The sequence below is a fragment of the Pseudonaja textilis genome, unplaced genomic scaffold (genome assembly GCF_049901715.1).
Source record: "Pseudonaja textilis isolate UNSWEBS1 unplaced genomic scaffold, rPseTex1.2 PTEXCTG198, whole genome shotgun sequence".
Taxonomy (NCBI): Eukaryota; Metazoa; Chordata; class Lepidosauria; order Squamata; family Elapidae; genus Pseudonaja; species Pseudonaja textilis.
Window position 1 is genome coordinate 831 of NW_028262517.1, and position 13921 is coordinate 14751.

The 13921-nt window shown below is 39.4% G+C and overlaps 1 protein-coding gene across 7 annotated transcripts; it reads right to left on the reverse strand.

The window, feature by feature from the left end:
• Positions 1-1004: 1004 nt before the first annotated feature.
• On the reverse strand, positions 1005-12790 carry SMIM3 (small integral membrane protein 3). Of its 7 annotated transcripts, none has more exons than XM_087918671.1 (3): positions 12181-12790; positions 11352-11410; positions 1005-2662 (listed from the first exon to the last, which is right to left on the reverse strand). In XM_087918671.1, exon 3 carries the CDS (start codon positions 2644-2646, stop codon positions 2455-2457), a length of 192 nt encoding a protein of 63 aa, XP_087774797.1. In that variant the 5' UTR covers positions 2647-2662; positions 11352-11410; positions 12181-12790; the 3' UTR covers positions 1005-2454. The 7 variants fall into 7 exon arrangements, with proteins under 7 accessions (XP_087774797.1, XP_087774798.1, XP_087774799.1 ...); XM_087918672.1 differs by having other exon boundaries at positions 12185-12585; XM_087918673.1 differs by lacking the exon at positions 12181-12790 and adding an exon at positions 12051-12145.
• Positions 12791-13921: the final 1131 nt, after the last annotated feature.

Here is a 13921-nt window from a genome sequence, read left to right on the forward strand (position 1 = left end):
AATGTACAGTCCTTCAAAAATCACCAAGATTAGCTTTAAGCCACCTTGGGTTTATGAGAGGAGAGAAAAGGGAGAAAGGAAAAGACATACTTGGTTGACCTTGTTCAGTATAGCCAGGCCTCCAGCCCTCAGGTACACAGTTGGTAGGCAGCATGTGAAACACAAATCACAATGCAGATTGATTTTGCATAGTATCTTACCATTTCCACTTGGAAATCAGAGTCCATCATGATATAATTGAATAACAAAAGTCCATTCCTCCATTTTGAGAGCAAGCCAGTTGTGTGTGCAATACAGCTAAGATAGTGTTTGCATTAAATGCATATTTAATTCCTCTGAATATACCTCACAGGAAACAGAATGTCGTAAATAAAACATCTATCTCTTTCTAGGCTAAAGGCTGACTCATCTCACTATTGAAGGCTTCCATTCATTTCTTCAGCTCATACCACATCTAACCTCTAGACTGTATGAGAAAATGCTGCAAATTGACCCTAAGACAGTATCATGGCACAAAGCAGCCATGGAATCAAAACCTCATCTGGTACAAAACAAACATGACCTCAAAAGTCTTGTCTCAAATATCAGGTTTTGTAATTTCTCTAATTCTAGCCTCCGTCTAATATTGTTATATACTTGTTTCTTTATTTCTAAATAAACCTAAACTCTGGTAACCCCCCACCCCCACAAGATTCTAATCTCAAGTGTTCGCCAATTACTGATGAATTTCTCCATAGCACTATCTATTTTCACTTGGCATTTAAAACACATTTTGAATTATATATTTCCTGCTTCCAGGGCAACTGGCGATAATCATATAATGTATAATAGGCAACAACAAAAGTTTGCATTATGAATTTAGCTTCCTTTGAGAGTTTTGAAGCTTGACCGAACAGATTACGAAGGGCTAAAATGATATGAAGTTACACAATAAGATAGTAGAAGACTAATAAGATATTTCAAGGCCAAACAGGAAGAAGGAAATCAATATTCAAACATCAAAATTCAGAGGCAGGGACCAATACTGTTTATTACACGGCACTGTATAATACTGTAATTTAATATAACAATTTTCTCCTGATATGTTGACTGGAAATGAATTCAGTGTCAGTTGATATGTATATGAGTATTGATTGTGTCATTTATTAAACACTGCAGTATTTTTCACCTACCAAAACATTTCCTTTAAGACATGAACCAAAATCCCTGCTAAATGTTTCTGTTCTCTGTAATTCTTAGAGTATAATAACTCTGTGAATGAGAGGCTATCAGCTCTACTGCACAAGGGAATGGAAAACAAGTGTGACTTGAATGTGTTCGTTCCTGACACCATTAACTATGGGAGAAAGAGAAAGGACATTACATTGCCTGGGTCTTGAAAATGCAAATTATTCTATCAGCCCGGTAAATGAAATGTGTAGAATGGCTGTCACCAAGAAATCAGAATAATTTTGTTCCAACCATTTGAAGGAATCTACTATAGTGCTTCTAAGAAGCCAATTACTAAAAAGAGAACATATTTTTTAAAGGTTTAATGATCGGAATCTATCTCCTAAAATTTAAAAAAAAACCCTCCATCATAATACTTGTATAGCACAATAACTGTAAAAAAATTTTGAGATAGACCTTCCTATCACAAAATCTAATTTCACAAATGAAAAGTTTTTTATTTTACTTTTTCCTATACCGATCTCTGACAGTAAAATATTTTTTCTAGAATCTTAGCCTCTCTCTTCTCTTTCCCTATATTATGTTCATTCAATTTCCTTAAAATAAACCTCCCTTTATGAATGTACTGTTCAACTGCAATAGATACCAAACATGATTTCCACCAATCACTTATCCGCTGACTTCTCATTTCTCCCTTTTAATTCTCTTTAACTGGTGCTGCTTGAAACAGAGGATGCTCGAAGAAAAGATGGACCACAAATATATCAGCTAAGATCTCATCTGATCTGTGTGGAATGAAGATTGTCTGGACCAGATAAAGCAAATTGCTTATGCAAAGCAGTCACTACTTAAATTTAACTTAAGGTGTCCTCTTAAGCACTGTTATTCTGCCATCTCCTTTTCCCCTTGGAATAGTTTGCTCTGTAAACATGAAGGCTTGTTTTGAATGGGGTACACATACCAGAAATCAAAACTGGAAGGATCTGGAATTCTGCAGCAGTTTAGCTCATTCCACAAGTGGAGATAAAGTCCAGGATGTAATGTTCTGTGGACATAAGCCAAATAGATAACCAGGCACTCGAAGATACATTTTGTGAGCTGTAGCATTCTTATCACATGCTGACAGCAGATGTGTTGCTACTATATCTCTGCTGACAATTTACCAATGCCTGCTCAGGGCTCAACCTAATCTTGAAAACTGCCAGATAATTCAGCTGCTTTTCCTATTGCGTTTGGCCTATGTTCCTCAAAAGCAGAGTCCAAACAGCGACAAGGAGGCCAATCTCACTCGGCACCATTGTGATGCATAGGGTGTGTCCAAACCCTATAAATAATCACCGTTGTTGCTGGGCACAATACTAGTAAAGTCATGATGACAATGGTACCCAGAATGATTAAGACAATGGCCCAAATGTCCAGAATGTGCTTCGGAAGGGTGAGTTGGGTAGATTCCATGCTCTCCGAGCTACCCATCATCTTCCTGAGTTCTTCCCTAAGGCAAGGAAAAGGGAAGAAAAGTTATCAACTAGACAAAGAAACAAAGCAAAATCAAGTTAGGGTAAGTATGGTGCTCCACAGATTGCTGAGTTGCAACATTCACAATGCTCACCATTGACCGTGTTAATCCAAGGAAAGTTCAAATAAGCATATATTTATTTATTTAGCAATAGCGCTTAGACTTATATACCACTTCACAGTGCTTTACAGCCCTCTCTAAGTGGTTTACAGAGTCAGCCTATTGCCCCCCTCAACAATCTGGGTCCTCATTTTATCCACCTCAGAAAGATGGAAGGCCAAGTAAGCCTTGAGCCAGTGAGACTCAAACTACCAAACTGCTGGCAGTCGGCAGTCAGTGGAATTAGCCTGCAATCCTGCATTTTAACCACTGCCCCACCATGGCTCTTATCAAACTTCTTAACTGCCCATCTCCCTCATTGAGTCTTTTCTTTCCTCTACAGCAGATTCAGCAGTACTGGTGCTTCTTTTAAAGCAGAGAGAACATTTTCCAGAAATCTTACATACATTTTTCACCTCTATTTATATATCATGTAAGTGTTTATAGAAATAAATCATTAAAAGTAAAAAATATCCAGTTTGTGCCAGCAAGGTTATACGAGCCTAATGGAATAGATCACTTTGAGGATAGACACCTGCTCTCACATCATATGGAATTTGATGTAATTTGCTATTTGGTTTCCTAAAACATTTTTATAAACTAGATGTCCTCAATATGTTGTTCTCCAAAAATGTTGGAATTCAAATTGCAGAATTTGGCCAGTATGAGAGGTGGTATTCAGCAGGTTCTGACCAGTTCTGGAGCACCGGTTGCGGAAATTTTTAGTAGTTTGGAGAACCAGCAAATACCACCTCTGACGGGAGATTTTACAGTATCCTTCCCCTGTCACACCCACCAAGCCACGCCTACAGAACCGGTAGTAAAGTATGTTTGTTTGTTCATACCATTGGGAGATACAGTATTCAAGTCCAATGTATCTGGAAGTCAGAAGGTGAGCCTACATAAATATTAGAAGCTATACACAAATCCATGATCATCATTATCTTTCTGAACTACCTAACAAAGTTGTGTTCCTTGTATGGGGGATGGGATGCACATATGCTAAATAAACAATGAAATCCATTTGTACATTGTAAGATAAAACGGATGCTATTCATGTCAAAATGTCCACATTTTTCTCTTTTTATGGAGGCTGGCAATCATTTGTTGGATAGCATCAGGCAAGCTGACTGCATAGAAGGATAGGATATAGACAGAATGACAGAAAACAGTCTTTAAAGTTGGATTGTTGTTTATATTCTCTCTTTTTTTTTCTTCCATTCAATTATGTCCCATTCTCAGAGACTGTCCAGACAAATCCAAGCAGGTTTTTCAGATGTGTTTGCCACTGCTTCCTTCTTAGGGCTGAGACAAAGTGATGGTCAAAGGTCACCAGTTGCCTTTGTTCCTAATTCCCGGTCCCCTAGTTTCTAGCATGATGCCTTAACCTGGCTTTCTACTCTATAGATTAAGCAACTAGTATATATTCTCCTTTCAACAGGAGTATATTTGGGGGAGTGGAAAACCATGTACTCTGAATCTTTTCAATCAACTATGTTGTAAAAGTATTTATTATATGTAATTATCACTTTAATTAGCCCTTGGTTTTATAATCTAATAGAAGGAACATTGTCCTTTCAATCCACATACTGCTTTGTAACTAAGCAGCAAAGAGACAGCTGTTTTAACAATAAGGCCTTCAGGAAAGGGTTCACAGAGTTGTTCTCTGGGGATGTGGGGGAATAGGAGAAAAAAGGAATATTATGCAGGTTGACTCTTTTGAGTTATTTATAAAAATAACAAAGGCTGGATAAAAAATAAATAAATTTAAAGAACATAGGAAAAGTGAGAATAGATAACTATCTACCCCTTCTTGCAGAGTTTCTCTTCCAATATTTTTTTGTGAACCAAGGAATGTTTACAAATACAGGCACAGTAATACATATACATCTTTTTTTGCATCTTTTTTTTGGCTTGTGATAGGGAGGAAAAATATTTTTAGCCATGACCCACTGAAACAAAGGTTAATGCACAGCTATTAGTCAACTTGAAAGGATGAGAAGTGAGTACTGATTGGCTGGCGATCCTTTGGTTTCATCTGAGCTACAAAGGGCAAACTAGTGATCAGCAATTTTATGTGACTCCTTGACTCAGAAACATATACACCACACCATCTCCATATTTGAATAGATCTGCAAATTTTGCCTTAAGCAGGCTTGAGAAGCACAGAAATGGTGGTCATCTTGAAAAGATCCATGAATAAGAAGCATTTTAGAACATTCAATCATTGTCTTATCAAAAGCCCAAACAATACTAGCCCTTCCTACTATCAGTCACCATATAGAAAATCGGCTTTGATCCTCTAGAATTGTAAACTGTGACACTACTCCTAGTTAGATGCAATAGTATGTGAGAATCACTTTGAGGGACAAAGGGAATAATCAGACAAGAAAAGAGGGAGCCCCAGTGTCTTAATATTCAGGGGATGAAATTCAGGAAGAAAATATCTCCCACCCATGGATCAAGCAGTTGAAAGTGGTGGAGATAAATTTGTATCTTCAGGTTAGCATGATTCTGTTAATGTAGCCTTACAAGAAAGTAGAATTAGCTCCTTTAGTCATGCTTCCTGTTTAGTTTACCTGGAAGGATTGACATTAAATCAGGGTGACATATCTTTGTAATACCTGGTTTATCTGTGTAAGGTCAGGCCCTACAATTCTGAAGAGCAAAACAAACACACAAACCCTTTAATTGATCTCAAACATATAAATGTAATTTTCTTGTCAACAATATAGAAATTTGTCATTTTTAGCTTCCAATATTTTTTTCCATTTCATAGATAATCTACAATTGTAGCCTTTCTAAGTCCTGATACTATTATTCATTTATTTAGGATCAGCCGGTGTTGGACAGAATGATACAGATAATCAGAGTTGGAAGGGACCTTGTAGGTCATCTAGTCCAACCCCCTGCCCAAGTGGGAGACCCTATGGATGCACTCCAGTTTCCCTCAATAAAATATTGCTATCTTGAAGGTCCAAGGAAGTTGTCCCTTCCTCTGAAACACCATCTCTAAGATACCCATGGGGTTCCAAAAAGCCTGAAAGATCAGTTTTGTTCCCAGGGCTGGGGGTTACCGTATTTATAGCCAACCGTCATAAATACGAGCCAGTTGTCAAGCATCTGAATGTAAATCAACTGACCTTGGGGATGCTGCCACGGTCATAAGTGTGAAAAATGGTCATAAGTCACTTTTTTCAATGCCATTGTAACTTTGAACAATCACTAAATGAATTGTTTAAGTTGGCGACTACCTGTATACAATGGACAGTTTCATGCTACATGGTTAGTATTTAATGTTTTGCTTTGCTTTGCACTGGAATATTCTATCAATTTAAATGGATTTAAATCTGATTGGCCCATAATTCCAACAAAAGGCGTACAGTGAATAATTTTTGATTGAGATGTAATTGATTTAACAAATATGAAAGGAGACCTGGATACAAATTCCTTTAAACCCCTCATCCCACCCCACCCTACTTTTTAGCTCTAAACTGATCAATTTGACACCACTTTTGCAATTTCTCCTCCAGACTCTGCAGGGGCCTGTTGTGACTTTGACGTCAGAATGAGCAGGTTAAGCTGGAGTCAAGATAAAGACTTTCTTAAGTAATCAAGATCAAAGATAACATTGTTACATCAAAGTTTGTGTGGATTCAAAGGCCAGCTACACCCGTCTTCATGCCTCAAAAGGATGATTTGTTAAAACATAGGCATTTTGTAAGAAGCCTCGAAGCAACCCCCCAAATGAAAAAACGTTCTACTTTACTTTCTCATATTTAATAAGGAGCTATTTTTTCACATTTCAATTTATTAATTGACCATGTGAACAACCACCTAACCATTTGATGTGATTTAACAAAGTCATTTTAACAACTATTAGGAATGCATAGATATTAGCATGTAAAGGCAGTTATGTTTAATCAATTGCTCAGATTCATACATTTTGCAGTCCACCGCCCACAGTGTTTGCTACAGATTTGTCAAAAGTCACCCTGGAAATAAACTTAATTTGAATCCAAGTTTCTCTGCAAAGTCCTTGCAGGTGAAACAAGAATATGGAAGCCTTGATGCCCAATCTTTGTATATATGTGTATTTCTAGAGCACATCTGTGCCCACTACTAGAATTTGAAAAGGGGGTGCACGTGTGCTGAGTTATAGTTACAAAATTACTCAGAACTGGGAAAGTGGGTAAATTGATAGTAGCAAATCAGCAAGGAACAATAACTAAGTGGCAATTTGTTTAGTTATTTATTTAAGGAAATTTATATGACTGCCCAATTCCACTCTCAGGACTTTGGGTGGCTTACAAAGGTAAAAACAACAAAAAGATACAAACAACAAAAAGCAACCCACCCACCCCCCACACTGTCCTGGCAACATCAATCAAATAAGCCTCACTCAAGTAAGTGTCAAATCTTATATCTTCAGGGAACGATGTTTCTACAGGTAGGGAGCCACTATGGAGAACATCCTTCTTCTTGGTCCCAGTAGATATACCTTCTTAGGAGAGGGAAGCTGTAGCATTTCTTGCCTCCTTATTCTGGTGGGTTGGGTAGATGTGACCAGGAAAAGATGGTCCTTCAAATAACCTGGTCCCAAGCCATTTAGGGCTTTAAAGATGGCAATCAACACTTTAACTGGACACTGAAACAGCCAGTTCATCTCATGCAGGTGAGATGACACAAGTGCACAGCTCGGCCTGCACAAAACCATACAAACTACTGCATTTTGAACCGTAAAGTTTTCAGATACTTTGCAAAGGCAGTTTCATGTACAGTGGGTTGTAATCATCAAGGTGGGAGGTGACTAAGGCGGGAATGGCTGTGAGCAGGGATTGTTCATCCAGGAAAGGGCATAACTGGTGCATAACCTACAATTGCACAAAAGCCCTCTTGGCCACGACTCTCACCTTTTCCTTGAAGAGGAGTCATGAATCCAGAAGAACCCCTAAAATATATATTGGATCTGTCTCGATGGCATCCAAGACCAGAGATGGCAATTGTTCATGGACCAAAGAACCCCAAACCCAGAGCCATTTGACCTTGGGTTTAGTTTCAGTCTGTTGCTCCTGGTCCTACCTTCAAGCATTACGAGAGGGATGTCATGGCATCACTGAGCTCACCATAGATGGATGTCAACAGCATACTGATGATATCTCAGCCCTTGGTGGTAGATGATCTCACCCAAAGGCTTCATGTAGATATTAAACAGAAGCAGAGAAAATGCCAAGCCTTATAGGATCCCAGAAGACCAATTGAGGGGGACCACAGAGGAAGAAAGTGAACTAGGGCAACAAAGAGCACCCTCCCCACTCCCAACCCCCAAAGCTGCTCTAAAGGATACCATGGTTAATGATATTGAAGGTCACTCAGAGGTCAAGTAGAGAGAGTATAGCATAATAAAGATAGAGATCATCAAAAAGAGAAGCCAATGTCCTTTCCGTCCCATATCCAGGCTTGAACCCTAACTAAAAAGGGTTCAGATAATCCATTTCATCCAGAAAGCCCTGGAGCTGCTGTGCAACTACTTTCTCAATAACCTTCTCTGGATGGGAAGATTGAAGATAAGATGAAATAGTAAGAGAAAAAGCAAAATAAATAATTAATTTAGGATAGGCTTTCTCTATCTAACGATAACAAGTCATTAGAACCACAAATATAAAGGAACAGGGCTCTCATATCAGAACTGCAAAAAACCTAAAAATAAAATAAAAAAATCCACCAAACAATAAATGGATGACAGCAAACAGGAATATCTACATTTCTTTGCTTCATCTAATGGCTATTTGGAGTTCTTTAGCCCTTTTATTTATACTCTAGTGGTAACTTCAAGATCAGATTTAGGTCTATTCCTAATAGAATCATTGCGATAGCACTGATCCTCAATAGTAATAGTAATTTCTACTATTTCATCTTTTGAAATAGTAGAAATTCTACCATTGTAGTATTGTACTTTCCTTAAAAATTCTCTAACAAAGAAAAGATCCCTACCCCACAAGTGTAATTTTCTACTGTTAAGCAGCTCATGATTTTCGTTAAAGTTTCATCTGAGGATTTCTTCCCCCACTTCATTTGTTGCCAAGATGACATCCCTTTAGGTCTAATGCTTAAGAGCAACAGAACACAAGGTCGCTTATCTTTCTTGTGAAAGTCCTTTAAACGATTCAATATATTTTTCATATCACTTCAAGCTATAGAAGATCTTCAATCTTCCTTGGGGGAACTGCTCCCTAAACTCTTTTGTCACCCCATTCACGCCAGTTACTCATAATATTCTGATATATACCCTTGAGGTCAAAATAAGGTATGCAAAAGGAAAATAAAGCTTACGTATCTTGTGATATGGAAAAAAATGTATTTATATCCGTATCCATTGCTGATTCTCAAAAATATCTGTGCTGCTTAGTACATCGTGCTAAGTTACAACTTATGTGAACACAGTTTCTCAAAGAAACTGAAATTGGCTTAGGTTTAAAATCATGTTTTACAAATGACAATGGTTGTGACTTACCAGGACTCTACTGTACTAAACCAACTAAACCAATGCAACGTGGGAATTATGGCTCATTGTCAGAGGTCTTTTTTATGGAGAGGCAAGCAAAAAGAAGCTAAGAATATCCAGTTGAAGGTGGGGGGGAAACCACCCTGCCGAGCAGTGGTGGGATTCAAATTTTTTTACTACCGGTTCTGTGGGTGTGGCTTGGTGGGTGTGGCATGGCTTGGTGGGCGTGGCAGGGGAAGGATACTGCAAAATCCCCATTCCCTCTTCACTCCTGGGGGAAGGTTACAGCAAAATCCCATTCCCTCCCCACCCCACTAACCTCCTTCCCAGCTCCGTTCTCCTGTGCAGGGCAACAAAAGAAGACCCAGCCAATCAGCTGACACCTGGGAGGCAGAGAATAGATGGGGGCGGGACCAGCCAGAGATGGCATTTGCCGGTTTTCTGAACTACTCAAAATTTCCACTACCAGTTCTCTAGAACTGGTTAGAACCTGCCAAATACCACCTCTGCTCCTGAGCTGCTGCTACAATTTAGTGAGGGGTAAATGAATATAATCCAGTGCTAAAAAAAATTGGAACTACAAAATTAAAAATTCAAGAAAAATAACCCATCGTTTCCTTCAAAGATATCTTGTTAATTGGATAGAAAAATGTGGGAGAGGATTGTAAAAATTATAACTGTAGATAGATGGATTTAAATTCCCTGAATTCTTTGAAATGGCCTTGTTGGGTGGGGAATTCCAAGAGGTCCAAGAAGAGCCTTGGTGGCGCAGTGGTTAGAGTGCTGTATGTATTCATCCACCTCTTTCTTCAGAGCTGACCATGCTACGGTTACTTGCTTTGACACAGGCAGCACGGTTGCCCAGTTCAGGTATTGTCCAAAGTATCCCACTATATCTTAGAAAGAAGCAGCATAGAAGAAAGAGCAACAAACTCATACTGGAAGCTTCCAGTAGGAAATTAGAATCAAATTGCTGCCAAGCATCCTAATAATGAAGCAATTAGAAACACGTCTCTTTCTCTAGCAATTCTAGCAAATGCTAGGGAAAAAAAAATGTCAATGCCAACACGACATTTAACAGGAAGTAATTGCTATTTGTGCCTTAGCATGTTTTAAACTATGGGACATATTCCCGAATTTCTCCAATCACAAGGACAACTTCTACACAATGCTACCATAAAGGTCCAAGTGAGAAAGGACTTTAAGGGCTTCTCCTCATTGATTATCAAAACTTCACAAAACAAATATTTTCTCCCTCTGCTTACCACTATAGCAATCCCTGGAAACGTATTCTCACTGTACAAATGAATAACCGAGACTGCAAAAGAATCCAAAATGTGCTGTGAAAGAAGTCAAAAGCTTAGATATCCTTCCGAACCATGTAAAAAAAAATCACATAGCATGTTTTCTACAAATTTTATTTTGTCAAATCAATATATGTCCTCCAAGAGCATCAAGCATACACAAGATTAGAAGAGCCATTACATGTTCATCATTTTATGTGATACTTGTCATGCTCTTCCAGCCCTTATGTAAGACAAACTTTGGACAAAAGAATAAATGGGCACAAGTTTGACATCAGACTCAAAAGGACAAAGAAATTTCAGAGTGATTCAAATCCCAGACCCTTCTATTGTGAATCTCAAAGTGACTATTTTGGAGGAAAAGAGAGACTTTAACAGCATCACTGAAATTATTGAGCTTGCATACATCAGAAAGTTTAAGGCTTCTCAAAGGCCTCATTGAACATGATGAGTTTTAAAGTCTTACAATAGATACTTATTCTGTACACCGCCTTGAGTCACCATGGGCGAATAGGCGGCAATATAAATTCAATAAATAAATAAATGACATCTAAACTGATAAAGTACTTGTAACTTGTCTCACATGTTATCTGCATAATCAACCTGTCCTTCCCGCTCTTCTCTTTCCCTCACATCCTTCTAGTCACTGTATTTATCGGTATATAGGAAGTGAGGTGCAGCTCTCAAAAGTGTTTGTCCTGAATAAAATGTGTTAGTCAGAAAAATTGCGATCAGACTCCTCCTGATTTATGCTAACACAGCTCTCCTCCTTCAGTGCCTCCCGAACCACATTTTCAATCATTCCACAGCTAAGTGCTATGAAGAGAGAGAGAAAAAGCACAGAATTGGCAAGTCATAACAAAAGACACCGAAGCAAAAATAACAAATAAATAGCAAAAATAAAATATGTGTAGCATGCACTAAGGGCTTTCAGGAAGAAGTCCCATCAAGAATGTTCTTTAGAAAGAGAAAACAAAGCAGCCTTAATGCAACATCCAAAGGGTGCATCAACATGTCATTTCACCTATATGCCTCAAGGCCTGTATGTGTCTCAAAGGGTCCCCGAAATGTAATAGCTTAGAAAGCTTGTTTAAAGGGAGCCAAATGAAATTACTGACAACCGTATCTGGGAAAACTGGTTGAAATCTCTCAAACCATAAAAGGGAACTTCTGAAAAGCGAACCAAATGGCAAAAGTTTCCCCTGAAACCGAAAAATAGAGAAATGGGTTCAATGGAAGAGAAATGTCAATAGTGCAAGCGGGAAAGGAAGTGCGAAAGCTGTAAAAACAAGAAATCGGGGTTGTTTTTTTTAAAGGATCCACCAAGCCGTCCAAAATTTACTGTAGTTCACCCTTAATGGCTAAGAACTACCATTCCAACACTAGTTCCTGCTTACACCGACACTCCACAGCAATCCGAATCAAAGGGGAAGGAAAGCAATGCTCCCTGACTTACCCAAGTTAGTAAACGGAGATAAACCGCCCGTGGGCTGCATCCACTTTCCTGGGAGGAAAACCCACGGACTTCGAGGGTAATATTTGCGCTCAGAACCAGCCTCTCCCCCCAACCTCCCTTCAAAAATCACCTGCCTGGCTCGCTTGGGTCAAAGGGGCAGGAAGCCCTTCGCGCACTTCAGCGGGAAGGTCGTTTTGCGTTCAGGCAGGAAGAGGCGAGTTTCCAGGCGCTGGTAACGTCCGCCGCCCGACGTGATGCTTCCCTTCTGAAGAAAAGAGTAAAAGAGCCGCAGGAGGGTTTTCTCGTCCGGCGTAAAAGTAGTAGAATAGTTCTGTTTAGCTTGGCGGGCGGGCGGGCGGGCAGCCGTTCGTAGCCCTGGAAGCTCCCCCTTCTCCTCTCAAGAGCGATCAGACTGAATTCCAAACTGCTCTCGCCCGTCTGTCCGTCTTCGTTTGTTTCATTGCCCACCAGGCCATCTAGTGGTGGATAAAGACGTGAAGATGCCTTTGGCGCTTTAGTGCCAAAGGGAGGGAGGGGGGTGATTGGTGATGTGTCATCAAATTGGTGTCGACTCCTAGACAGATGTTTTTCAAAAGTGCACCCATCGCTACAGTAAATGAATCTGCCACCTTCTATTGGCCGTCTGCTTTTTTTCTTCCTTCCGCCTTTCCCAGCGTTAGACTCTCTTTTCCAGGGGGTCATGTCCTCAGTTAATTTCCTCAAGAAACGATGGATGGAAACTAATCAAGGAGAGAAGCAACCTGGAATTAAGGAGATACTTTCTAACAGTGAGGACAATTAACCAGTGGATTAGCTTGCCTCCAGAAGTTGTAGGGCAGGGCGTCAAACTCGCAGCCCGTGGCCTGGATGCGTCACACTCTGGCCATGCCCGTGCCCAGATTAGCGAAGGGGGAAAAAGTGATGATGCCGTGATGATGTGAGCTTGACATCCCTGTTGCAGGGGCTTCATCACTGGAGGTCTTTAAGAAGAGAATGGACAGCCTCCATTTGTCTGAAATTATTTAGGGTCTCCTGCTTGAGCAGGGGGGTTGGACTAGATGACCCATAGGGTTCCTTCCAACTTTATTCTGATGTGTCAGAAGTAGGATACTTTGGGCCTCAGATGGGAACTCTGGGTTGATTTGGTTAATGATCTGTACGTTGGGAGGTTTCAAATAAAAGCAAATTATTTATTAAATTAATATTTTGCATTCTGCTTCATTTTCTCTCTCTCTTCATGACCGGTCATTATTTCCTATGACCTTCTTTAATGTAACTTTTATCAATTTAAAACAATAATGGTTAAGAAATAGCTTTTATTTAGATACTTATTCAATTAATTTGTGTATTGCTTCTCATATCAAAGACAGCTCAAAGCATAGTATGGGAAGCATTTCAAAGAAAAATGTAATGACTGAACATGTTTACCAATAAAAGAGAACATTTGTAGTCTTTTGAATATTTGAACATCTTTAAAAAAAAACATCTTGAGAATCTTATTGCAAATTTCCCCAAAGGCTAATTTATTGATTTCTATTGAATTGCTTTAAAGAAACAGATTGTTTCACAATGAATGTATACATTTAACATCCAGTGACAACTTTGCTTACATAATTTAGAAAGTTCTCCATTTCCCACATGACATATTTGCCTCATTACCATAATTTCAAAGATCTGTGTTTTGTCCATTGTTTTCCAATCACTAAGTTGTGTCCGATTCTTTGCAATCCCCTGGACAGCAGCATGCCTATCCTGTCCTCCGCTGTCTCCCGGAATCTGCCCAAACTCATGCCCAGTGTCGGTGATGCTATCTAACCATCTCATCCTCTGCCACCCCATTCTTGTTTTCCCTTCAGGGTCTTTTGCAATGA